The following is a 27858-nucleotide window of genomic DNA, read 5'->3' as shown; positions in this document are numbered from 1 at the left end:
ACATTTATCTATACGCACGTATTGATCGTCTAGTGCTTGTTGTCATTCATGTTGAAGGCGATGGCGCTAGGCATTTAAAACTACGATGTTCATGGCCTTAACCTCGGACCGTATGTACGAATCCATGCGGATATTGATTCTGTGGAGGATTGTTCTATATTCCTCATAGCTCTATTCGTTTCGCACTGTTCTAGGTTCGATGAAAGAAATCGAAATGTTCTAAACCTATTTAGTTTTCGCCTTAGAATATAGTAGAATCCGTAGAGCTTCTGACCGAACTTATTTTTCATAATTTAGGAAATTAGCGTGCGCCTCTGATGCGAATCCACCCTTGAGCAAACCAAAAACCGCTGAAGAGTGATCATAACGTCGTATTACCAAGCCGTAAAATGTAACTCACGCTGTTCACGGGATCATTCGTTAATTGTGCTTTGATCATTTCGCACCAAACACCTTACAAATGTAAGATGAGCTTTTTATCTTATCCATCGTCTTTTATAACACTGTTTAACGTTGGATTGTACTCACGTGTATTGAGTCGACATTATGCTGTCGTTTATGCACTCCACTAAGTAACATTGGGCTATTGTCTCATCAATTCTGTAAACAAGAAATGTTATAAAATAAGTTAAAGAGGGAGTCGTAGCTCGTTTTTTCCCGATACCAATTTACCATGTCGTAAAAGTGATTCTAACTATATCGCGTAACAACCTAACGCGTGACTCGTTATCGCATGATCGTTATGAGTTGAAAACCTCTTTGTTCTCTAATCGTATAATTGGTAAGCGTTTACCAATAGGTATAGGCTCACTTTAGGCACGTTCTATTGCAGTTAGTCGCTTGGCAAGATTGATTCAAGGCCTCATATCAGTAAATAAGTCTAGTCTTTTAAAGACGTTAAGCCAACGCTATCTTAACAGCGGGAAAGGATAATGTAAAGTAACTATCGCTAACTTAAGCTATGTGCTGACTAAAGTCAAGTTGCGGTGTTACTATTTAAGTTTCTAATCGGCAAATTTTATCGGCACACTGGGAGAGATAAGCATTACATAATATGATGTATGTTTCTAGTATTCAAGCTGTTGGGCATTGCTTTACGAGGCCAATTTGGGATTCGCTAGGATTTTGACGAACATGGCATATGTCTACATATGGGAAACACGTCATCCACTGCGATACCAGAACGATAGTATAATGTATTCGTTCATTCACTGCTTTTCTAGGTAGGGCTTTTTGTTTTCGTCGAACTTTGTATCCTGCTCATTCTCGTTTTATTCTTGTGCTGTTATCGTTAAACTGTCTGCAGGAACTGCCATTAGCTTGCCGCGTTAGCTAATCAATCGACAGGAGCGGTTTTACACAATACCGCAGGTAAACAAGCCTGATTATGAGCTATGAATGGATCTAATTCGGTGGAAAATATGCCTTCATTAGTTGCATCTCGCAAAATGCACGAAGGGCCATTACCTCCTCGTTTACGAAAGTATTATTTTGAGTACCTTAACTTTTATGTTAGTAGCTGCTGCCGTCGACTTTGGAGTCCTTGACCTTGGTCCTTGGTTCTCTAAGAATTTAGTCCAAACGTGTGACTGTCATTCGTAATCAGGTATTTGAGCTAGTTCACTACTATATTGCTAGGCTATAGTGTCGTGTGTTTCTGTTAATTAGACACTCGTTTATGCTCTTAGAGCAGCACTTGTTCCACAAGCGTGGGGAACGTGCGGAATCTTCCAATCTTTCTGACTGCTTTCCAACCGGCCAGCAGTTCTGACTGCTTTTTTTCAATATTGCGGGTCGTTCCCTAATTTTTAGGGTCCAGCGATAGTTTTCCTTCGACAGCAAACCAAGTTCGATGTTTATATACACATCTCGATACGTTGTCAGTAAATTCAAATGAATGTTAAGGTTTTGAAGCGGCAGTTACTTGTCGAGTTTATCCATTGTGTCCCTAGGGCCGGGGGGATTATTCTCCAGTATTCACGTCGCAGCTGCGCTGAGCCTGCCATTAATTGTGTATCCGGCTATTTTCGAGGAACTCTGCAACTTAAGTAACGTTTTCGTTATGTGTGAGGAGTTATGATGAGCCTAGGTTATGATGATGCTAACGTTATGCTCTGATTATTTGTAACCATTAAAGGATAAGATTTCTGTTGTCGCACGTCAGATGTTCCCAGCCTTGAATATAAATAAGGCTTTCTTTTGAAACACGTGCCTAGGATTCTATTTGTTATTCTGGGCTGTGTTTCGCATGCATATAGTCGCTACCTACGTGTGCTGCTAAAATAATTTTCTTATCTGCCTTCCTAGACTGAGCTATTGGCCAACTAGTTTCTCGTCTATTTTTCAGTTGAGTATTGTTTATCGTGCCTGCATAGCCCTCGCCGTCTACCTGACACGTATTATTTACTCCATCCGTTCTCTTCTTTAAACGTTCGTTGTTATTACTGTTTTGCTTCGCTACCTTTTACCGACAAATATTTGTTTATTACTGTTGTCATTACAGCCACCCTTTTTTAGCCATATCAATTTTTTCTTGTCAAACTGAGGTGTTGTATGTAGCTGAACTGCAGGGTGGGCCCTCTTGTTCAACTATTAAAAAAGACAGATGGATTCACTGTGCGATTTGTGGATGCATGTTATTTATTATTAGAACGCAAACATATTATATTTTTATAATAATATGTTTGCGTTGAGAGTTAATCTATGGTCGGAGAATGCACGTAGTAAATGACCGCGATATAATTACCTCTTCGAGTCCTTACCTAGATATGGATATTGACCTACTTTTAAAAGTATTTTACTGTCCCCGACTTTTAACAGGTCGTCTCCTATCGCGATCATATTTTGTCTTCTGCTTTGCTCATACAGCTATATCTATCGGAGGGCACATATTTGATATTAGAAACAAAAGACGATTACGTGTTTCCACTTGTTCGAGAAACTTTTACTCGACTTAACAAACACGCTTCAAGTTCTGCGTCCCGCTGACAGATAGAGTTATAATGTATCAATTAGTTGTGAATAAGTGTTGAATTTATATAGCGGCAGTTTCAATCGACGGAAAAGCTGAACTTAAGCGGCATGTCATGTCAAAAGCTGCTTACGCTTACGTAAAGGTATTCTATATCCATGGATGACTATGTAGACAGGATCTAAAAGAAATATGGTTGCTTCTACCATATATTCTTGTTCGCACTCGTAATTAAACTACACGTATATGAACGTAAACTAACAACTTTATCATCTAGCTGGACTACGCTGGGTTATTTATAGGCGTTCTAGGGAAACGTTTCTCAATTGTGGCTCAACAGCTTTACTAGCTAAGGCGCGCTAGTTCAGCTTAGAAACTGGACGTAGACACGCCTTGCTTCGTATTGGGAGTCAGCCGTCTAGACCTATGGCTAATGGCTTTGCAGTGCCGTATATAAAACTCGAAACACCTGAATTAAGGCTTTAACTAAATGACTCCTAATTTGTGTCTTATTATGGCAGAATGTTTGTTTATATAGAAACCTAGCAAATTTATCATAGTAATAGCAATAGATTCATGATTTCTTACTGATGCAGAAACAAATGCAAAATATCCATTCATGATTGAATGAATACTAAATGATTACCAAAGATGCCGCAGCGATTTTATATAAAAGCGACTCTCAGTTCTGTCGCACGAGTAAAGAAAGCCATATTGTCATAGAGTTTTTTTTTTGTCATTTTCACTTGGTGTATGGGGGCCGACTTTTCTCTCATTTCGACCTTCCGTAGTGCGTACAAACGATTAACATCTGGGTTATTGGCTGTTACTTGGGTCACTCCTAGTTGTGCAGAAAGCTCTCGGCTAGGCTGCGCCGCACCTAACTTAAGAAGTGCCTGCAGTTTACAGAACGTGGTTCGTGGTTGAACTACTAGTTCTTAAAGTAGGTAACGGTAACTGCAACTTCGCAAACAATTTTTTTACCCAACAGCACTTTCTACAGTAGGAAAATACTAAAATAGACAATGTTGCGTATGCGTCTTTTCGAGCTTTATAGCTCAACGCATCGAAGCACCGTTTCTAGTTCCAACACTTATCTATGAATAAAATGTTAATATGTTGCATTATTCAAACGATGCTGTCTCATTACAGCGGCCAAACATTACGTTCTCTCATTCTCTGAAATATCTGCTCTCATATACCGAATAGTAGAGTACAGCCATTAAACTTTGAGTTATGGTGGTTGCCAACAACTGCGCTCGAACGCCGTAAAAATTAGTTGATTCTTTCCATCAAAAATTTCATCTGACTACAGAACTTGTTGCACAAACAGAGACACAAAAAGCTATAATTTCTAGCCAGGAAACAACGTTGTTAGAAACTTGTCCAATTATCTACATATCGATTCAAACGACTGCACAAAGTAGCACTGCGCGGGTCTCCTCGCGCTCGAGTCGCAAGGCGTCGTTAACAATAAATTGACTCGATGCCACGAAGACATAGAACTGGGGAAAGCTGGGGCAAAGTAAAATGGGAGCAATTAACTTTTCTTGAGTGAATTGTGGTTAATCGTGTCATTCCGTTGCGTTCTAGCGCCGGCCCTTACCTTCTGGTACCGAATTTTCTCCCTTATTTGCTGTAAGCCGATATTGTTCAATCCTTATTTCCTCGTTTTTATCCCTTCGCAACCCTCGTATAGGTACTGACAGAACAGCTTGTTATTTATTGTCTTGCCATAACTCCATTTAACAGCGGTCATGTTCTGCACGTCAGCGGTCTTTCTTGCTATTGTCGTCTGTTTTTTTCCCCGTGTCCACGGCCCCCTTAATCTATCTGTCCATCCCTTTGTTATGTATTAGGTTGGGTAATCAGTTCCCGCGTCTTTTTCAAAAGCTTCTCTATCCCACTTCACCCAACTTGGTGTTTATTTTTAATACACCATTTTTGCACCTAGCTCTGGGCAATGCTTGTCTGAGTTCGACGACTATCTTGAAGGTACTCTTTGGCAGAATATGGCCGATAGGCATCTTGGGATTTGGCTGAAAAGATGGGCCACAAAATAGTCGTAATCTTCTCGAGTCTCTTTTGGATTAGACAGAAACACTCTAAATTCAAAAAGAGAACACAGCTTTACGTGTTTCTCAACGTATCGCGCGGTATCGAGCGCCATGCGGTCATAATGACCAGTTTTTGACCGGAACCAGAGACACGCCAAACCAGATTTTCACCCAAAATGAATATTTTGCGTTTGGTAGGTCTGCAAGGGATTTACTGGGAACTGCTTGCTACGAACCATACAGTTGATTGGCACTATTGCATCAACCAGACTATTCTAGAGCAAAAACTCGTCAAACGAGGTCAGGTCATTCTACTTCAGTGAGTACGCAAAAGCACACATGGCAAATATCATTAAAGCTGGCGTCTTCAAGTTCGAACGGGGGGGGGGGGGGGGGGTCATTGCATGCTCTATATTCTGTGGATATTGCACTGAAAAAAATTCACCTTTTCCGTTCCTTCGATAATCACCCTTATGGCCTCGTGTTTGACATAAATCAACAAACCAAAACAGAATTGAACATTTTTTTCGACACAATACCCAGTACCTTTTGGTATGACAGCATATATAATTCTATGGAAAAATTAGGGAAAGTCGTGAATGCGGTGTTTTTCTTAGACGTAATCTTAGACGTGTGATACTCGGGCATGTCTCTCGTCTTGATTTTGTTAGCGCACTCAGCTTTAATGGGTTTAGTTAATTTGAGAAAGTGAACTTTACATGATGATAAGTGGAGAAAAATTTGTATGGATTGATAGTGACAAATTTGAAGCTAAATTCAATTGTTTCTAAACATAGTAAAATACATGCAGAGCAATAACGGATTGATGGCAGCATAGTATGAGGTTATAGAGACACCAGTTACGGCAAAGTCACCGACCAGATATAATTACCGTAACTAGACGATCACGGTATAACAGAATTAACTCAATACGATCTTAAGTGACCCCTGTAAACGTGTCAATATGTCGTCAAGCATTAGGGTAAGTTGGGCAAAGAATGAACTCGTTGTTAAAAGAGCATGAGAAGATAATGCATTGTGATCGTAAAACTGTTAGAGCATTTTAATAGGAGATCGAAATACATGGAGCAGTACAACTGCAAGGTAATAGCTGTTGCTGATAAAATGAATAAATCAACCGAATTACTGAAATGAGATAGCGGAACTGCTGATGCAGGGTCTCAGGCAAACTGAAATATGTCTGCAGTCAGTTAATGTTATGTGTAATACAAAGTAAAACTGTTTGTATTGAAAAAGGTCCGAAATAACTTGAGAAGGACAGGTTCATTCAAATAAGAGAACTGTTGATGATAACTCTACGTTAGATTGGCTGTAATATGAGCAAATCAAGTTAGTTAAATCAACGGAGAATAGCTGCGGGACAAAACCCGTACTTCTGTCAAGTTTAAGCCATAAAACTACATGTGGGATTAAATACATAAACATAAGAAAATAATAATTTTAATTAATTAGAAGTGAAAGGTGTGCTCTTGGTTAAACAAATAGGCCGATTCCAAAAAATCGAAGTGTGCCCTTCTGCCCGAACACCGATAGGCAATTAAAGCCATTCTCCTATAAGAAAAATAAAATTTTGAATCCTTAAACTTTTTCATGAAATTTCGAAAGGCAATCTAGAATATAGTGGCCTATCTGGTACTCATAAATGTAATTGTAGAATAGCTCAAATGCATGGTATTTTATTATGCACACCTTGTCTACGTCATTGCCGCTGTTTTTGTTATTGCTGTTATTATTTTTTGTTTTCTATTTTACTTATGATCCATACAACAACGCATATAATTCGGAACAATATTGGTAAAGGAATACCATACGTATTAAAAAGTACTGTAGCTCCGCTATATAATAGTTATTTCCATATTTGAAAACGATTTTCATTAGCTTCATCATAAAAGTATGTTCATCAGGTCATCTGATATAGCTATCTATGCCGCATGATATAGTTATTTGGTGCGTAGTTAGTAAACACCCTGTATATAAATGCTGGATATAACTTAAAAAAATTGTACCTCGAAGTTTCCCAAGCTTTCATTTTTTAGAAGTGTATCTAATTTTTCCACATAAAGTTTCGGATGCCGTGGGTCGTTTTGTACATATTACTATTGTATAAGCTTACTGAATATAGAGATCCTGAAACCTGCCGGACAGGAAGTGTCTGCTTTTCTTCGTTGTCCATTGGCCCATAATACCAAAAGCAACTGGGAAGCTTGCGTTGTAAGTACTTTCTGTAAAGCTGTAATACAGATTTTCTGGATGGATATATTTTAACAATTTAAGTGCAATTTGGTAGCTTTCCAGTGACGTTACATTAGTTATATTCACGAAGTACAATTTACTGATCACATCTTTGATTTCGTCATAACACAAGGTATTTTGTCGCGATGAGGTACGCGGAAAAACGACTACCACACAACTTTAAACCTTTAAACTTAGTTTATTATTATTACTAAAGTACAGTCTAAATTCTTCAATATTTTACAGGTAGGGAGTTTAGTCTTGCAAAGCCTAGATGCTATGGTTTTAATTTATTTTTACGTTTAGTGTAAAATTTAAAGTTGACAATTTGAAATTTTGTAAAACATGAAGAAAAAAGGCCGAGGTATTCTATTCGATTTTTTCGAATTCCATTCTATTCAATAATTTGAACCGCATCGAGCATTTTCGATGACTCTTCCTCCGATTCCATACTGAACAACCTAATAGAAGTTATTATTCAAAAAATTTCCAGTTTTCTCAAATAAACATGCCTTCAAATAAAAAGAATATCGCTCCTCCCGACCACCAGTTATCTATATAATCTGAGCAAGATCTCGGAATCACCTATTTTCTAGTATAAGGATTTGCTCCCATTAGAAGTGTAACCAGAGTTAGTCTTAGTGGAATTAGCCGGCATTTTTCCAATAGATTTAGGAAATACCATGTGAACCGTACGGGACGTTATTAACCTCAACAATAGCATCTTATTTTTCCTCATGTCCTCGTTCTTCCCTCATTCATTACTTTTACAATTATTATATTTCGCAATTATTTGATGGTAATCTTGTCAACGCTAAAATTTCAACCAAACTTATACTGTGTTTACCTTCAAACGATTCAGACCACTCCGTAGCTTAGGTGAGTAAATTAGCTTGAGTAGCTTACTGCAAATAATATAACAACCACCACGACCAGATATTGATGGGGTTCGGCGTGCCATTAACCATCCCATCGTACGGTGGGTATGTATCTTGCGACAGTGTGGGTTAGCTATGGCTTTGATACATTGACTACCGCACACTGGTAAGCAAACCGTAATACACGCACATACAACTTGTTTTCATAGTAGTCCAACCATCGATACATGGGAACCTACTAGCTTCGATCGACACTTTGATACGACTGATCGTCTTTTATGAATGGCTGATAATATCAGGATATCTGAATTGGTTCCGAATATTAATTTAATAATAAATATTTGAAATTTTCAAAAAGTAGTAAGCCCTACAACATGAAAGTTCTGTAATTAAAAGAAAAACCAAATTTTGATCAAGCAATAGAAATGTAGGTTTCGGTAAGTACTCATGCTCAAAGCAGCTTCGGCTACCCTGAACCCCTCGCTTCGAACGCCTCGTGGAGTCTTTCGAAGGCAATTTAAAAAATTTATTAAAATGTCCCTGTAATTTATGTGTTTAGTGCCACAAATTATTATATATTACCTATATGTTTATCACACGCAATTCGTCCGCCGCAGTATGACTGACAGGAAGGATCTACTAAATCAAACATTTTGTATATATCCCAAATATATTATTAATACATTTTTTATAAGCTGAAAACACAATACGTAGCATAGAATAATTTTTTTTGCATAAATAGACAACAATTGCCAAGATGTGTCTCGTTTAATCCGGTAGCTACCCGATTTTAGGAAGCTCAATGGCGTGAATTTCGTAAGAAAAGTTCAGTGATTGTGGTGCTAATGTCCCGACAGGGGTTGTGCGTTCATAAAAATTTCGTTTTAGCGTTTCGAATGATAGATTGCACTTTTTTGTTAGGATACTAAAGTACCTAAACCATGCTCATTCGGGTTAAGACTCATATAGCGTACTAGCATGTCTCTTTGCCGAGAACTATTGAAAGTCGAATCAAAAAAATTGTCCAATAGCATCTTTAACCTGCACGATGGTTGCGTTAAGTTTACAGCAGTCCGTTGTCAATGGCGAGAACGTTAAACTATGCTTAGTCATTAGTTCAGCCAGATTAATGAACATATACAAAATTAAATTTTCGCTGTACTCGTGTTCGTCCCATGCTATAAAGATCCAACGCTACGCATAACTGTTAGCTCCAACTGAATCTTATCGAGTCGAGGACATAAAACACACGCCACAAATAACACCTAGAAACTATGGCGGTCGGCTAGAAATTTTAATATAACGATTTTCAAACTTTTTCTAAACCATCGCATTCGTTAGTGGCTTCCTCCATTCGTGCCTAAGGCTCGCATTAATATATATTAATATCCAGTCATTTTAAAGATTTCCACAAGATGGCATTAAAAGGACCTAAAGTGTACAGCATGACCAATATGTAGGGTGTTTTAGAGTCGTAAAACGGTACTGCATATTAGGCGCTTCCAAACAACAGATTTTTTTCGAAGAAGCTCAACGAGATCAGCTGTGACGCTCGGTCCCGTGATAAAACTGTCTTCCCTGCCGCCTATTATGAATGGGATGCCATTTTCATCGCCGACCCACCTGTAGCGTGAACATTTAAACCCAGTTTATACTATAAGACATATTTTAACTCCTTTATACTAAATTCTTTAACGCTAAAAAATTTCTTGTGAAATATGCTGGCTAGTTAATTGGATGAAATTCTCCTACCGAACATAAATTTTTTTCTTATTTGTGGAACAGCAATGGTGCAAGAATCAGTTGGGCGTCAATCATTCGTGGACACCATGTAGGAATTAGGGACTTCTGGGAGCAACCCCACTCAGGCATCAAGTGCATGTTTGTAAGACTTCTGAGCCAATATAAAGTGTTGACCGAATGTTACAGAGGCTTGTAGTTACAGTGGCTTGTAGTTACAGTGATTCCGACGACGATGTTTCAAATTTATTGTAGTAGGTTCTTAAGAAAGCTCAGATCTGAAGTACTGTCTTTGACAAGCAATTGATTTTTTGTGTAAGTTAATTTTTAATTGAGCCCATAAGTGTTTCGTCTTCCTCGTTTGTTCGTGTCCGATAGCGAACATCAATGAAAAAGTGGACCTTTGACAGCACCAAGACAACTCACGACTTTTTGCAACATGGAATAACCTTTCAAGCGTTATATGTCACTCACCTCGTACGAGGAACATTTCGGGGTTTTCTGACTATTTCCTATTTGCCAAAAAATATATTTAGCTCAACCAGTCTGCTACAGCACGCGAGCAAAATTTTTTTTGGAAGTCAATGTAGACATTTGCATTTATCTGTGAAGGCCGTCTGGCTTTGAAGTTGATCTTCAATGGCTAACGTATACAGGCATTACCGTTGTTTCCGGCTCTGCAAATTTTAGTCGTTGTTAGATGGAGTCATCACCTGCGTGATCTCACTTCGTTGCCATTATCGAGAATAACGCAAAGAATAATCATCAGTAGCGATCCTATGGATGTATCTGAATTCGTCGTATTCAAACAGACGCAAGTGAGTGACTCAGGTGCGCTGGACAGCCATCGCACTTCACTTGCTTGAAAAGCATTTTCTGGAGGGAAACGTAATGCTGAAGAAATCATCTTAATTCTTCTCAGAGATCGTCTCTGTCATGTCAGTGCTTACCTCAGCCTCGTCCATAAATGGCGCTGTTGATGCAACTTAGAATGCGGACATTTCCTCATCATCATTTTGTATCGTCTCTCTTTAGAAATATGAAATAAACTAGAAACGCTTATTTGTACTGGTATGTGGCCAATGTTTATTGGCAAGCTCGTTATCGTTATCTATCTTTAGATAGATAACGATAAAAAAAATTCAATGCTCGCAAGTGGGCTTCCCTAGAGCTGTATTCTCACTAAACGTTAATTGTTTAAAACACCTAATACCAAATCTATCGATACACATTATTCGTTAAGTTTATTTTGCAGTGCTTCATGTTAATCACTGAGAAAACATGTGCTATTTGCTTGGTGTGATACAACAGCAAGTTTGCGTCCTAAATCGTTTACGTTAGCAGTGCCTCTCGTCTATCCAATAGCAGGATACATGACAAGTGAGGATTAGGTCAAAGTAGTCTAAGAACTGTTAAATAATAAGCATAGTCACGCGTGCGTCGAGTAAACGAAATATTTCGTTTATACTGATATTGGTTCTTCGAGTTCTTTGTTATACAATCTTAAAGAAGCATCCCTTCGAAGTCGCCAAGAAAAATATATAAATAGCCAAATGCTTCAGCTATATGCTATACCTAATATTTGCTACCAAACTTATGCTGTTTAGCCAAGAACACAAATTTTCCGATCAGGTTTGCTTTTTTGGCCCGTATTTTTTAACTGGGTAATTGCTATGGTATCATCATCAAACAGTTGATTTTTTTTCTGAGTAAATGAAATCAGCCCATCCTGGAGAGTTTTAACGATGTGCATCATTCTTACACTGCACTAGTCTAAGGCCGTACAAAAATACAATTTTTTAGATTTTTAAATTAAGTATATATCAGCCGGCGTTATCCACATATAATATAGAATACATATTTTCTTTTGTTGCATTTTACTTTATTTTACATATTATGAAGAGGCCTAACACTTACTAATTGGAGTGTATTATTGAATGAACGTCGGACGCTCGTTTTGTTCGTCAAATGTGCTATAAGTCTTTCCCCTGCATATTTATTCCATATCTCTTGAAACTCCTACTACTATTCTTTATTTTGTAGATCAGATCAACTTACTCATATTAGTACTTTATAGACCTGTCTGGAATTATAGTTTTGGAAGCGTCTGCTCTCCCGTATTTATCTTGAGCTGCCCACTTAGGCCCATTTGAGAATTCCTTACTCTTCCAAGGTCGCGCAGCCTAGATGTATTTGCATAGGATAGCTGGCTTCTCATATTATTGCTTTTTGTGGACCACCTAGCCCATTATCTACATCTTTACAGTTAGTTTCGTGTATGCCATAGCTGAGACAAACGTACATTAATACCTGTTTTTAGCCATTAAAAACGTATCTTATAACTTTGACTGTCTTTTCTTTATTTTGTCACGTTAAATCAGCGAATGTCTCTGTGCTGATGTTTTCCATTATCACAGTTTAAATGTAAAGCGTTCCTTGATTTTTCAAGTTGCACCGGAAGAAGGTAGCTTTATATTTTTGTGAAATGTTATTGGTGCAATGCTCAAAAATGAGACTTCCATATTTTCAATTAGTTCAATGTGTAAAAGCTCGTACGGTAGAACTCGTTTGTTAGGAATTGCTTCTAGCCAGTAATTGAAGTAAATCATGCCTTATAGTTATTGGACAATTCTGAGTAATAAAATTGCTCCTTCGTAGCTTCAGTAATATAGTAAGTAAATTAAAATGAGGTCTTTGCCTCAACGGCTGAATATTTACTTTTTGTATCATTAAATGGATACTGCGGATTTAGCGTATATGATTGCCAGATTCGGTTTGTTAACATTGCCTATTTTCGGACCCTAGAAATGAAAGATGTGAGTCAGAAGTTCTGAGTGAAATTGAAATCTTCACACACAGAAGTGAACAATCCTGTTTCTGACTAAAGACATCAAATTCACTCCTAAAGCACGGTTCCATTAGTTGATCATTAGTTATACATCTATTAATCAAACTAGCAGATATAAAAATTTTCTGTTGCGTCAGTCTTATGTCTAAACTTGAGAGGTACTTTCTATAAGAACTATACGTCTTTTGCTAGCAATATTGCTAAACAATATTCTTTTAATTTTAGAGAGATGTCTAATAAAAGATTCGCATTCCACCTTCAATGGCCTATTTTACGCCCGACTTAAATGAATCATTGTGAAAGGTGATTCATATTAATATTTTTTTGCCAACCCCATTTTTATGTTGTAAATATGATTTAGATAGACTAAATATATCTCTGATCCCTTGACACATAATTAAATACTGCATTCAATAATCAATTCTAAAATATCGATTTCAATTTGCTAACACTTACTCTGCTACGAGAAGCTTAGCAAGCACCAAACGCGTTCGTAGCGTCCGTCAAATGTATTTTGACAGAAAGTGAAGTAAGAATTTTTTAAAAATAAAAATTTGTCCAGGAAGCGCATTCCTATTAAAAAAAAGCAACCTTTTTTACGCAGCAATATACAAATTATACAAAAATACATCGTTGAGAAATAGAATCGTCTACATTTTACAACGCACGATGAAATGATTGGTGTGACTTTATCGTATATAATCGGTAAAGGGAATTAGAACTTTGCAGTCTAAGTGAGCGAAGTAAGCTTTTAAACGCACACTGCCTATTTAAAATAATAGCTCACCTATTGTGTAAAGGTAGAGCTGGAAAGGAAAGTTTAAGTATAATACAGCTTACTTACCAACTACTGTGATTGCCCGTACACCGGGCAGAAACTCACGATCCACTTATAAGAGTAGCTCTTGCACAGATTTCAACTAGTGAGATCTATAAAATAAGACGTTGCTACACAGTTCACACAGGCTGGCCAGTGTCCGCGTACTTGGCTAGTTATTTCAATGGGCTTCCTTCCGACAGATACACACTTCATTGAAAGGACCGAGATTAATTCAAGTAAACAAAAAACAACGCTAGTAAAACTGAATCCCTCCTTTGCTAAAATTGGCAAGTTCACACTCTATGGCTACATTTTGCACGTTTAAGGACTTCTTCACCCTTTATGCGCAACTTGGCTCAAAGCATACTTCTCCCTGTAACAGTTGGTAGCCGCCAGCAGTAGGGACGCTCAATAGGGCACTGAGCAGCGCGTGGCTGTTAGCGCTTGCGGCGGTTTGTAGATTAAAGTCGATGTTAGATAAGCATTGCTCAAAGTTGCCCTTCTCCTCTATCTGTAACTGACGTGTTACAACAAATGTGACTAAATATGGAAGAATATCGTCGTTAATACCGCATATGGGCAATTTACAGACATCAAGGCACGACTGTTCCACCACCTTTATACAAAACAGCCATCTGCTGAATCTTGAATAAAAGCTAACGTAAGTTGATTTCCTAAGGCCTTCGTTGCATCTATTCTGCGTTGTTCTCTACTTGTAACAAATATATAATATAAATAAAAAATGTTTTACGTTCGATTTCTGCATTGAACAATATTCTCAACCTAATCTAGTAGCTGTTTACGGACAACGTTTCTTCAATTACTGTGTATTTCTCAGCAGTATAATTTTGTGTCGCAGAAACTATGTTTGCGTGTCTTCATCCATATATTTTCTATTGAAATTCACTTCATATATTATCTGTGGGTCATGTGTACTATTAGAAGTTAGAATCTGTTGGTTTGTTTATTTCGTTCAAATCGACCTTTTAGAATTATCAAGTCGAGATGATTTAGTTGGTCAATAGAGTTCCATTTTGAGAGCACAAAATCATCGAGCCAACTGGATAAATACTTTTGATTTCTTCTTTTAGATTCTTGACTTAGTCCGTGCCTCTTTCATGCGGAGTGTGATGGTTAGTGATTGTTTTGTGATATATTGAACAACCGTTTAATCCTTAAAAGGTTATTCCTTAAAACGTTGCTTATTTTGTCAAACTACATAAAACGACACATCAACGTTGTATTTGAAGGACAATTTTTCATTATTTTTTTTCTTCTTCATATCTTTTCGTTTTTTAGAGCAAAATGGTCATTTTTGTCTTATGAATAGTAAAATATAAATTATTTCTGTGTATGTTCCGTCATCTAAAGGAAATGCCTTCTTTTATGGAGATATTTTTTTAGAGAGAGGTGATGTTAATTCGATTAATTTTTAAAGTGGTTAATAACAATATGATCTACCTTAACATACAACGCATATTCTTCGCCTAGATTGTTTTTTTTTCGGGCGAAATTATCTGAAATGGGAGAACAGGAAAGGTTGTAAATGGGAACAGAGTTTGGCCTAAGTTAAATCTCAGACTTACGCCACGCGCACGTTAGCTTGATACGTACAAATGAACGGAAATTTTGTCTTGGACTAGTTTAAAATCTGGCGATTTCAAAGTCGAGCTCGGTTATTAAGTTTATTAGTATGATACATGCTATATGCGAATTCATTGCAGCGTAGTAACGAGCATAGTGGGACACCAGGGTAGTCAATTACTGGGTAGGGTAACAGGTTGACTGAACAAGGGTTGTGGGATCACTAATACAAAATTCCCTAAATCAAGGAAAGTATAATTAGTAAAATCAATGCAGTAGGAGTTTAATGTAACATGGATATATATTAGGACAAGTTAATAAAGTAAAAACAGCAGAATTGTCTAAGATCTCAACAGAGGATCAAATCCATGAAGCAGGTGTTACAGAATATTGAGATCATTGGACACTGTTTGTCTAAGTGTAAGGCGTATAAAAATTCATATTAAAGAGGGTTGACAAGATACAGTAAAGGCAAAACGATAACGGCTTAAACGGAATACGATAACTACACTGAACTAATTAAACCAAAGTTTTGTTAGAGTAAGTATACCATTAATGTCTAAGGTTAATTAAATCAGTGTTGCAAAGAAACGCGGAGTGAAGCCAGGTTGTTTGCTTTATCAGGACGAATGAATGTCTTAAAATGCTGATGGAAGCAGACGTAAGACCATTCTAAAAAGACATCTTTTAGGGAGTAAATTTGCGTGTTTACTTTTCCATGCTTTTGCCAAGCGACTACATATCCAAAGACAACGTAAATCCCAGTTTTATGACCTTGTTTATGATATCGTTATATAGCCATCCACGAAAAGCCCGCCAACTGGACGCCCCCTAAATTTCATCTCGTTGGTTTCAAAAGTGACTGCTTGGCTGACTTTAAACAGGTGTCGTTTATACCCCCTGCTTTAACCATAAAACGAAGACTCCTAAATTTATCATGGTTAATTGGACAGATATGGAGTGCAATTGGTCTTCGTCATCCCGTAACTCCATTTCCCGCATCGACTAGGCTGGAGAGCACTTAAGGCTGTTTTTTTGCAGTTTGTAACTCTCTGCGTATGTATTACGTCAGATAGGCATGTTCCTGTTCCCACATAAACCTCTTATTCATTCAAATTAATAAAATCATTTTGATAAGTAAAACTAATTCATTCACTTGATTGAGCTAAGTGTCTATTATTACTGACAAGGCAGATTCAAGTAAACTACTTCTGTAGGTAAATTATATGCAACTAAGAACAAATGATGCCGAGTATAAGGGCAAACACATGAATAGCAGGCTTATAAAACTCTTGCTGTACTCAGTGGTAGTACATTGGGAACGAACGCAACACATGAACAGAAACTAGTTTAGAAAATCCGAACCGAGTGTGCGCAGGTGAGCATATTTATTGGTTTGCATGACCATTGTTATCACATATGAAGGAATTGACGTAGTGCTAGATATTGATCGCATTGATTAGCGTTACCCTAAATCGACAAAATAAAGTCAAATAAAACCAGTTGAAACAATCTATTTGTACAAAGCTAAAATGAGACATGACAGAAATGCAACAAGTGAAAAATTTAATGGTTCCAAATTATTTGAAGTTGAGGCTATGTTGTAAAAAAGCTGCGAGTAGCTTACCATCCGGTCTCTTGCAAAAACAATCTATGTGCTTCTTTAACACCATAGCACTAATACGTGTTATTGCCGAGGAATTAATATTTCATAATTGAAAAATACTATAACTGTCATCCGAGGACTTGATCTCTTTTTGGACGGCAGCAGGATAGCCATCGACCTTACCAAAAAGTTTTAAACCAATAGCCAGTGTCCTGAGTCACGGCGAAGACCTTCCAAGCGGAAGAGCTAAAAGGATGGCATTGCCTTGCGTCATTACCGAGAGTCGCGACTAACGCGTAGATTGCGCTACTCAAATCTAATGAGCGCATTAGTCAGTTTTCGAAATGCGCTAATAAATTTAAAAAAAATGCTCTGACCAAGTCTCTAGTCCTCGGGTGCACTTAATGCAAAGTGAAAGAGCGAGTTCCTCTTCATACCTGTATTTAGTCTCAAGGCATGGACGACATGCCCAGGAAATGCTGCAGATATATGGTCGATGACACTTAACTAATGTGGTTCGCTAGTTGATATTCTTAAGGACTATCTACTGGTAAACTAATTTATACTGCTACTCTTAACGGACGTAGGGCCGCTTTGATGATGCGCTTTATCGCTAAAAAAAGTACTTGGGAAAAAAGAATGGCTGCACAGGAGAAATGTGGCCCTAAACATAATGGGTTGAAAAAGATAACAAAAGAAGAATTAAATTGTGAAAATATTTTACTGGAGACGAAAATGGCGGGCCAATGCAACTCAGATATCGCATAGCAAAACTTTCCGGGCCAATTCAAGACAATGCATCCAGATCTCAAAAATACGCCTAAAATTCTACCAATATAGATGCAATTGCAACCGGAAGCATCATGGCATGCTTCCGGTTAGGTTATAACGGTGATAACGATGTATATAGGTGATAACGATGAGTCTCGTTAGCCAGTTGAAAGTAAGAATCGGAAGGTTGGGTACGTAAGCTAAGCGAGAGCTTTATAGCACTGAATGACGGACCTGGTGTTTGTTCTTAGAGCCAAAGGACTTTTCAACTAACGAATTGAGCAGCGAAGGACAATATCTATTATACCAGGCGACTCACTAGCAGTCACAGTAAAACTTTCGAGCACGGGCTATACGTATGTAGATATCGTTGAAGCAGAACGCAGCCTAGATCACGATACAGACACGTTCGTCGCTACACTAGAGAATTTTAGTGCATCTTTCGGTGGTCATAAACTGTTCATTTACGAAGAGTGCACTGCAGCATCCGTCATGTGAAGTTTTTAAGGAACTCGACAACAGAGGGCAGTTGGTGTTAGAAGAATGTACGGCGGACAATCTAACGGCCATCAATATAAGTGTAAAGCCTATGTTTCACAGAAACATTCACAAGTCATATGTAGACCTTACATAGGAAACCGAACCTTGAATAGCTGGCTGGACTGTACCTTTTAGTGAATAAGATCTCAGTAACTCACCCATTAAGTAAATAATCATATCGAAACCTGATCTGATAACCACGGTTCCTTCCCTCAAGCTAAATTACTTCCACCTCCGAATAAAATACAAATGCGCAAGCGAGATAGGGCTAAAAAAGCTACTTATGAGGCGTTTCTTTGAGTCACAAAAGAGCCCATGGAGATTGCTTTTTTTTCTCTTCCTTCGACTCTTATTCGTTAATCGACAATTCGAGTTTAATAATGTCCCTCCAATTATTGCGAAGGAGGTGTTACGAATCGCAAACAAATCAAACGCAAAAAAAACCTCTGGCTGTGAAAGTTTCCCCGAAGAACTGTTTAAATTCTGTTGGGAAAAACGTTTGAGGTCATTATAAATGGTGGCTTCGGACATTTGTCGTACGTCACAACCATTTTTTGCTTAACCATTTCTATTTTCGCAAACACCGCTTTGTTCCACTGGCGACGCGAGCGTGAAAGTTGCTGAGCACAACCACTACTTATTCAGGTGGAAAAAAGTATACTTATTTTTTGCACATTCTGACTGCATTTAACAGCTTACCGTGGAAAACGATCCTAGAAACTCATGAAGGGAAACAAGCTTAACCCTACCTTCTAAAATAAGCTGAAGGTGTCTGAAGGAAGGAAGTGTTACCAACAAGGAAATCAGCTTGCCGATAAAAGCGGGACCAACATAGAAACCTATGCTTGGACCATTACTTTATAACACTGCGTGTAGCGATCACCCAGGATAACGCCTACCACATTATTTTTATTTGCCCTGAATTCAAAGAAGCAAGAGAACTTAATAAAAAGTGCACCACAAAGAGGCCGTGCATATCGTTTGAAAGGTATAATACCTCCCATCCAAAGTGATGTTGGACTCTTCTCGATATGGTCCGCTGTATTGATTATCAACAAAAGCACTCTCTGCTTTTAAGCCTCACCATAAAGAGCCTGGATCTTCAGTTGATAGCACTACAACCTGAGTGTCCACCAAAGCAAGTGATTTAGGACGTTTATGTCAGGTTTTTCACCTCTGAACAAGTTTAGTCTCGAACCTTTACGCCGTTACCCTCTGCATCTGAAGGTAAGGCTACGTTATGTCATGTAGTTTTGTTCGATGCGGCCTTTTAAGAACCGGCTAGAAGGGAGCCATATCGCGGGGATTTGAGACATTGATTCTCTTCTTTATAGTAAAAACCTCTGCTGTAATTTCTGAGAAAAAGTTTGCCGTCTATTCTATCCAAAATAAATCGGGTGGTGTGGCCTTTCGTTTCGGAATTTATTCTAGCTTTCATAATATGTTTCTCTCTTTTTCTTTAAAGCCTCATGGTAGCGTTCCTGCGAGTAGCAGCACCAGTAGTGTAACAGAACTGCTGACAGTTCGGCCTGTATAGCTCCGAGCGCTCCTATGAGTTGCATCGTTTTTTGTAAGCACCTTGCTATTTTTTTCTATCGGCATACGCAGAACCATACCGATGCTCCAAGCAGAACTATTGTCCTTAATGCTAAAATAATCAGTGTGCGATGACGCGGTTGGCTTGAATTGTGTATGTTAACGTGGATACGTTCTGCTCGAGGCTAAACTTACGACTATCACGGATAAAACTTCAGAGCTAGAAATGACTCAGTCGGTAGCCCATGTCAGCCAAACCCAACGACTAGGCTGGAGTCCAATCCCACCTCGAAAAAAGAAGTATCATGGCTTCCCTGTAGCGTGCACAACGCATTTCGTCGCCTTAAATAGATCCGAGCTACGGAGAAACTTCGTCGTAAAAAAAGGTTGAGTCCGATTCCGGACTTCGTTCCCGATAATTACAGCCTATGCAGTTTTAGCATAGGGTAAGGTATACAACTAGTGCTCCAAATGTCAAATCTATTTACCAAATGCACCTAGAAATTACATAAAATCACCAAATTAGGTGTCTGTAGTGGAGCCGTATTAAAAACAAATGCCTATATCCTATGGACTAAAATAAATCTGTAAACAAGAATATAAACTATGGTTTATACTCTTGTTTACAAATTTATATGGTATATATACAGATATATATGATATAACACAGGTATCACGTAGTGGCTGTAAAAAAGCAAGGCTGAACTTGATTCAAATATATTATCGTATAGCGTATAGTAGGCGTACGAAAATGTTGCTGTCAACTTAGTTTGTTTTTATGCCAGGTGCAATGAAAACAGCATGCCAACAGCCTATGTCGATTTAAGAAATTCAATCTTTCTAGTTTGACCTTTTCAATCGTATAAGCACGTGAAATTTTAAATATTAGTTCTGTCTTGCGTTGCTCATTACCAGTTATACGTTCTGATAAGGTTTGTTGTCTCATCTCCATTTATGATATACAGCCGACAAATCAAGATTGATTGAATGACCAATTCTTTGCTCTGTAAATGAGGTACAATGAAGGCGGCGTCATAATGAGTGAAACCGTTTGCACTGTGTTGCTTTTTTTCGAAGTTATTCCTGCAGGTTCTATGGGTAAATTTTGATTTTGCAGCCTGGTAAGCTCTAGTAAACGGCAGTACGGCTATGGCATATATGATGACTCCCTGTGAACTTATCTCCCCTCTGCTTAATTTCAAGCTATTCAACGACGAACCTACTGTACTGTGCGCACATAATCTTTGAAAAATTGAACAACTGTGAACGGAACATGATAGTACTTCATCATATTAGTAAACATTGTGCTATGCTGCTGAAATCAAGGTACAAGAGAATGTCAGCTCTACGAAGCAATGATGTATGTTGTTACTGATAAGATAACTGGCCCGATTACGACACATAAAAATTAATAAAGTAATTAAATAAATGCTATACTCGAAACGGAGTTGATACATATATATTAAAGGAGAGAATGTCCCAACGGTCTTTTTGGTATACGCCGACCCTCCATAGACCATGCTAATATTACTCTAGTACAATAATTGTCCATCTACTCTATAATTAATGCAGCCTCTTAACGTAAACTTCTCGCGAGTTGCCTTCTATGGAGATAGAGAAATAGTTGGCGAAAAACCGATCTAAGGTGTATCAACGATGAGTGATAATGTAAAGATAAGTATGAAAGTGTTTATTAAAATTACACTATACACATGCAGGAAAGGACACAGTATACGCAGATGCAACCGACGATGTCTTACATTGTTCATCGTAAAAGAATAATAGACAAACCGGCCAATACGCGCACAAATAGTCTTGTTTTTGGTTTAATTTCTGATAAGATGGTCTGGCTGCACCGTCGATTATGTGTAAAAAGGCCGCTAGCTGATGAATATACTACCAATTGCACAATTCAGAAGTTTGTCGATTGTAATGTGTCTGGGAACTTCAGAACTGTAAACCTGCTGAAAATGGATATGCCGTATGGACATTCCACATAGATTTAGTGATTCGTTCACGAACGACACTCGCATTTGTCATCACTAATTGTACAAGAAAATTTTGCGCATTGACGCTGTGTATTATATCCGCGCTTAGAACAGCAGCACCTTGAGCTCAAAGTTTTGAATACCTTATGCGTTTCCCTCGTTATTAATAACGAGTGAGAATATGAGTTGGGCACTGTCTAAAGGCTGTAAAACTGAGAAAAAATAGTTCCACATGTTCTTATGGGAAAAGGTACCAACTTCTTAAGACATATTGCTGGCTTTTATATGAAAATGCAAAACCGAGGAGAAGAGAGTCTCTTGTTCTAAACTAAACTACTAACGCATGGAAATCTTTCCTGTAAACATATCTCTTCTCTTTATAATCGAAGCAATGCTTTTCATACAATCGTGTACCTTGTTTAAGACCTTCTATCTCATTTTTAAACAAACATTGGATTTTAGTGGTAAAAATGAGGTAATGATGCCCCATAGTCTTAGAGGGTTGAAAAGAAGCTGTAAACACAAGGTATTTTGAATTCATAGAGAAAACCTAGGCACTGATCGTAAAAGTGGTCGTAATAGAGAGTGACTGCTCCAATTGAGAACGTGAAAACATATGTTCTTAACGGAGACACCTCTTTTGTCGGGTATTCATCTTAGATCATGTGATTCAAAATAAACAGGACTGTTAAGTCAAATTCGAAGATTTTTGGATTTGATATATTAGATTTTTCTGCTTTAAAAAATTAAATTTAGCTTATTCACTTTTGCCTATCAAATATCGTTTAAAGATACAAAGTTTGAAAATGCAGCAATATTTACAAAAACTAACCACACCAAATGATAAATATTAGACAAATTGTTTGAACAACAAAGGCTATTCTGTGCCCAGACATTTTTAGGGTTAGAGCTGATTTATTTGGGATGTTTTAATAATCCCAGGAGGCCCAAAGACGTTTACGTAAAGTTAAGACCCTGTTCATTTGGTACTGCCCAAAAACATATATTTGCTCAGTACAATCGACTACCTTGCCAGGAATTTGGAGGTATTTTTTGTTATAGCTAGTCTTTCTAGTGTTATTATAATAAACTTCAAAATCGCAATATTGACCATTAACTATAACTCGAAATTTGATTCTTATGTAAAAATAATCTGCGTAATTCTGTCGTTCTTAGGAATTCATACATACAGATTATCACATATGAAAACGACTTACTTGAACGTAAGTGACGAATAATTACAGTAAGATCTCTAATATTTCACTCATTCACAAGCGCATCGATTCATCATCGAAAGGCAAGAATGAACGCTTAACAGCCATTATATATTTAGCCACATTGGTCTATAATAGCGAATACGTATCTGCAATACCGACTATTCTACTCTCATCTATATTCTCTCATGTATATTCGGTCTAGCCAAAATTATCAGTGAGATGCTCACGTCTTGCAGCCAGTAGGGTTTCATATCATTTTTAATAACGCGTGTTACTCCCTTCTACCCAAGAACACCTGCCATTCTGTTTATTTAGGCTGTAGCATTAGTCGCTTGCACGTACCATTTCCTGTCATCCGATCATTGAGGTCATCATGTTGGCATGAATCGATGTGAACTTTGTTGTCGATTGGTAGAGACAGATGCTCAAAAGCCGCCCGCACTAGCCCTACGTAACCTCAGACTCGTGTTTAATTATACGATACCAGCTGTTATATTTTGCGAGGTGTCTTTGCATACATTTGCCCTTAGAAGAGCTGTGCATGAAAAGGAGCCGATTTAATTAATGTTATTTTGCGAATGAAATATATTCCTTTTCAGTTGCCTTTTCCAATTGCGAATATCTTGTGATTTTTTAGTAGAGTGTTTTCTAATGACAAAATGGTAGTGAACGTTTGTATAAAGGTATATAAGAAGAAAACGTTTTTGTTTCTGCCGAGCTGAATCAAGATGCAATGCTTATTCCAATACCCAGTACTCAATTTTCAAGTTGGAAATGCCCTTCGAACGGCGGAAGCTTAACATAGCGTTCTATATATTAAAGAAATCTTTCTCGATAAAAATCGATACATCTTTGAGCTGAGTGACATATACACCTCTATAACTTAAAATCGATATTGCGGCGTGGGAACCAATTGAAGTATTTGCCTTGTCTACGTAAAAGTTTGCCGAAAACGAGTTTTGAGCTACTTTTAAGTTTTTCTAAATGAAATGTTTGATATAATGAATACTTCAAGTGAATATTTGTTTTCGAAAATACCTTCTAAAAGATTTTTTAAAAAAATCCCAAAATATGGAAACATTCGTTCTATGATAAGTACCATTTTATTGACGCCAATTATTTACACCAATCTATACATCTCGACGAGCTAAATAAAAATGCAATACCTCTTTCTACAGTTAGAATCAACATTTCGGCATTTCAGCGTGAAAAAAGGCGAGAGTTAATGCCGTAACTTCTTCATTTAAGTCACACTTTGTTTTTAAATTATATTTAAATAAATTGCATTTCGATTTAGCTCATAGAGAGCTTCCAATTACTACCAAAAGATACCTTCCCTATGTAACAATGAGATGAACATGAGTTCAGAATTAATTTTTGTCAATCTGTACCTGACTTATAGTTTTCATTACCGAATGTAAAACTCGAAACAGAGGTGAACGAATCGGAAAAGGTACGGGGTGAAATCTGCAGGTCCATCTAATACCCGGCCGAGCATAGATAGACTTCACTTCGTGCTGGGAGGCAGCCATTTGTCTCATGGAATGCCTAATGGCGATACCGGACATAAAAATCGAAACATAGAAATTCACTTAGTATACTGTTAAAACTATATTTGTCCATTTATTCAATCTAAATCAACCTTTTAAAATAATCAAATCGCATTGATTTTGACGGATAGTTAAGATAGCATTCGGAGTTGCTGTGCATAAAATGGAGCCAACTGTGCGAATACATTTGCCTGGGAAAAGTTTGTTTTTCATCCTATGTTAATTCGAGCACATAGGCAGTTTTTTGTTAATTTTTGTACGTTTTTTGGCATTTTTTGCAATATTTCTTGACACATGTATACAAAATTTGAATGTTGTCAAGGTTAAGATGGGCTACTATTTGTTGAAATTTTTTTCTACTCACAAAATTGTAGCCGACTTTTCACATGGTGGTTGATATCGGGAACCGACCAAAAATTCTTGCCGAACTCCATCACAATAGAATGCGTTTCCGTAAACCCAGAATTCGGTTTTCAGTGTGAAAATGTCTTTCGAAGAGCAAAGATCTTACATGATTTTCTATGTTGTTTTTATGTTATTCTACATGTTTTTATGTTTTAGATTTCAACGGGTTAATAAATATATTTATACCTAGAATTGATACTTATAAATGAAGATTGCGAAAATTCAGTCGATCGTATCAGTTCATGTTTGTAGCAACGGAACGAAGACGTGTTTCAAGTAGTTATTTAAGCAAAATTCTAGTAAATGTCAGTTTGAAAGCTAAATAGGCTATTGTAGAATTGATTTTCGGGAAAAAAATTTCAAGTAATTTTCAGAGAAAAATCGACAGATAAATCTAGAGTCGGCTGAGCTCCCTAGAAAAAATATTAAAACGGACCGGTAAAGTAATTACAGAAAAGTAACAGCTTAGATGAAGTAATACAAGTGATGGTACATATTTACAGGAGTTCATGTTAAGTTGAGTGTAAGTAAACAAATCAGATAAATTAATGGCAAAACAGACGGGCTATATAATCCGTGGATCTGTCTAATTAACTACTAAAGGTTTTGTGTAGCGCATCTGTTCGACCCAAGTCGACTTTTCAGCGTGGATGGATTGAAGTAATTTTTATGATCGGTATAGTTTTACTTTGAGAAAAGCTAACTCCAATATGGACCCAATTCCATACGTGCTTACCTTCTTGCACGCACTATCTCTTCTTGCACTTACAGAGCTGGCACAGCATTCGACATCAGCTAGCGTCAGGCAACAGGTTTGATCAATGTCCCGTGTTATTACGAGAGAGACTTGTGAGGCTGTTATGCTTACAGGGGGCCGTGTTCACGTCGCGTTTTAGTTGAAGTCTTGTCAGAAAACTGTGGAGCTAGGAACGATGGCGTTATAGCTGTGTTGCGAATTTTGTTCAACGACAAGCATTTTCAAGGTGTTCAGGCCATCGCCTATGTGGGTAGATATAGGGCGATCGTTAATTTATGCAAGAGAAAGCGTAAAATAAATGGCACCCGATGATCTTTCATTTACTCTCTATGTTTTAATCACCGTCATGTCCCTATTATCTCAAATTAGCCTACTTAAAACAGCCCTGATCTTTTTATCTCTAGGACACGCAACAATTTCCAACAGCTAATGAACATATAATCAAGTTTGCAATGGCTAGAGGTTCATTTATGGCTGTAAGGAACAGAGCGATTCGAGACACAATGTAAGAATCCATCTATAAATAAAGTCAATAAAAGCTTAGCAATTTAGAAGAAAATTCTGGAAATACTCAAATCTAATTTAAAAAGCTACAATGTAAGATTAGTTTTCAACCGTTGCTTTGAATTTTTGTTTATATACTGGTGTATATTCGTTCCATTTTGCCTTGAAGATAATTTTTTACTTTCTGCATTAATTCATGACACCAAATTACATCGAATCGTGAGAATTTACAAATCGTGAAATTTGTAAATGATGACGGCTATGCTTTGTCAATCAGCCATTGTCTGGTAGATTCTTTTCTAAGATGTGTAATAAACTGCATACAAGCATGCAGTGTATCCAATATGCTCCAATAATGGTCAGCAGTATAATTTGTTAACTGTTGCTAACATACGAAATAGAATACGCTATACTAATAGTAGCACCAAAACAATAAAATGGTATAGGTTATAATAAAAAAGATTATGTAATTTATTAAGTGATAAATAAAAAAAAGTGCTATAAAATATAAGTACTGCTTGATGGATTATTTTTTTTAATTCATGCCTCTCAAAGTGTAATTAATCGAAAATAATAATTGGGCCAATAACTTTTAAACCAAAAAGATCTATTTGAAATACTATTATATTAGATGTACGAAACTGTCGTAAAAGTACAAAGGCAATATCGCAGGGAGTCTTAAACGAATCCACGAAACGGATTTGGATTAGTCGAAAATCTTTTTTCTTTTTTTAATAAGGCAAAACAAAAAACTGTTTTTATTCAATTAGAATCCAGTTCTATTCTCTGAGCTTATAAAAAGTCCTAGAATTTTAATTTCAATCTTGAAGAGGTGACATTTTTTATTTTTACTTTTAACCTTAACTTGTCGATTTTTCCAAAACTTTCTAAGGGTTTGAATTATGTTCCTTAATTAAAGAATCGCATACAATAATATCACTTAAATAGACTTAAATTCTAGGATCTACACTGTGTGTTTATTAGTTCCTCTCTTAAAAATTCTTTTACTTTTACACCAAACAAACGTATTATATCTGGATAATTTCCTTAGAGTAGTAGACTTTTTGATTCACTATCTACCGCAAGTCGTACGTATGCACTTAAAATAATAGAAGAGAAACACTTCGTTCATTCAGTTTTTTAAATATATTTGCCGCTGATAAGAGTGGGTAATAATGTTCCTCAAAATTGGTACTCAGCCCAAGTGGAAAAATCGACCCTAGTTTGGCGTTATCGTTTTTTTATTTTGTGTTTCTGGTAACTTTTACGTTTATTGTATTTCGTAGTTGTCCTGATCTTATTAACTTAGTGCCATTATAAAATACCTTTGTCTGCTTCCAGGTAAATTTCAGTTGCACGAACCACTAATGTGAGTACGCAGTTTTTTCTAACGTACAACTTACTGTTTTATCTACGTACTTCCGTTTCCACTGAAGAAACCGAGATATGAACATTGATATCTTCATATTCTGGTTTCTTCAGTTCGGCTGACTGACGTATCGATCTTTTTCAGCTTTGCATGTATAATCATCGAAAATTTATTTCCTTATTACAAACGCACTTAAAGCAATTGTATCATCGAAAATTCAGAGACAGATTGTATCCGAAAAGATCTTAAATTGAGCCATGATTTTCGCTGAAATAAACTCTATATGCTTTTTTTTGGTAAAATCTGCTTATTGAAGCTGCCATAGATATTGACTTCTGTTTGATATATCTAACCTTATCTTGTTCTGTAAGTAAGTGCTTAATATTCTTAATTTATAACATTTCCGTAACGGACATACCATTTTTCGAAGATCTGTTTAATGGCCAAATAATCGTAGGTTGACC

At 37.2% G+C, this 27858-nt stretch overlaps 1 protein-coding gene across 1 annotated transcript in view; it reads right to left on the bottom strand.

Moving 5' to 3' along the window:
• The window catches only part of LOC111270052 (uncharacterized), a 39187-nt gene extending 16356 nt beyond the window's left edge, over positions 1 to 22831 (bottom strand). Inside the window, exons 1-2 of the mRNA XM_022850077.2 lie at positions 22810 to 22831; positions 529 to 600 (exon numbers count right to left, since the gene is read on the bottom strand). Of these exons, the coding sequence (XP_022705812.1) occupies positions 529 to 545 (17 nt within the window). The 5' untranslated portion in view covers positions 546 to 600; positions 22810 to 22831. The remainder of the gene's footprint in view (positions 1 to 528; positions 601 to 22809) is intronic.
• Between the last annotated feature and the right edge of the window lie 5027 nt (positions 22832 to 27858).

Source organism: Varroa jacobsoni, unplaced genomic scaffold, assembly GCF_002532875.2.
Source record: "Varroa jacobsoni isolate VJ856 unplaced genomic scaffold, vjacob_1.0 scaffold_155, whole genome shotgun sequence".
Classification (NCBI taxonomy): Eukaryota; Metazoa; Arthropoda; class Arachnida; order Mesostigmata; family Varroidae; genus Varroa; species Varroa jacobsoni.
The sequence above is the reverse complement of the archived record's forward strand: the minus strand, read 5'-3'. Positions and strand labels throughout refer to the sequence as shown.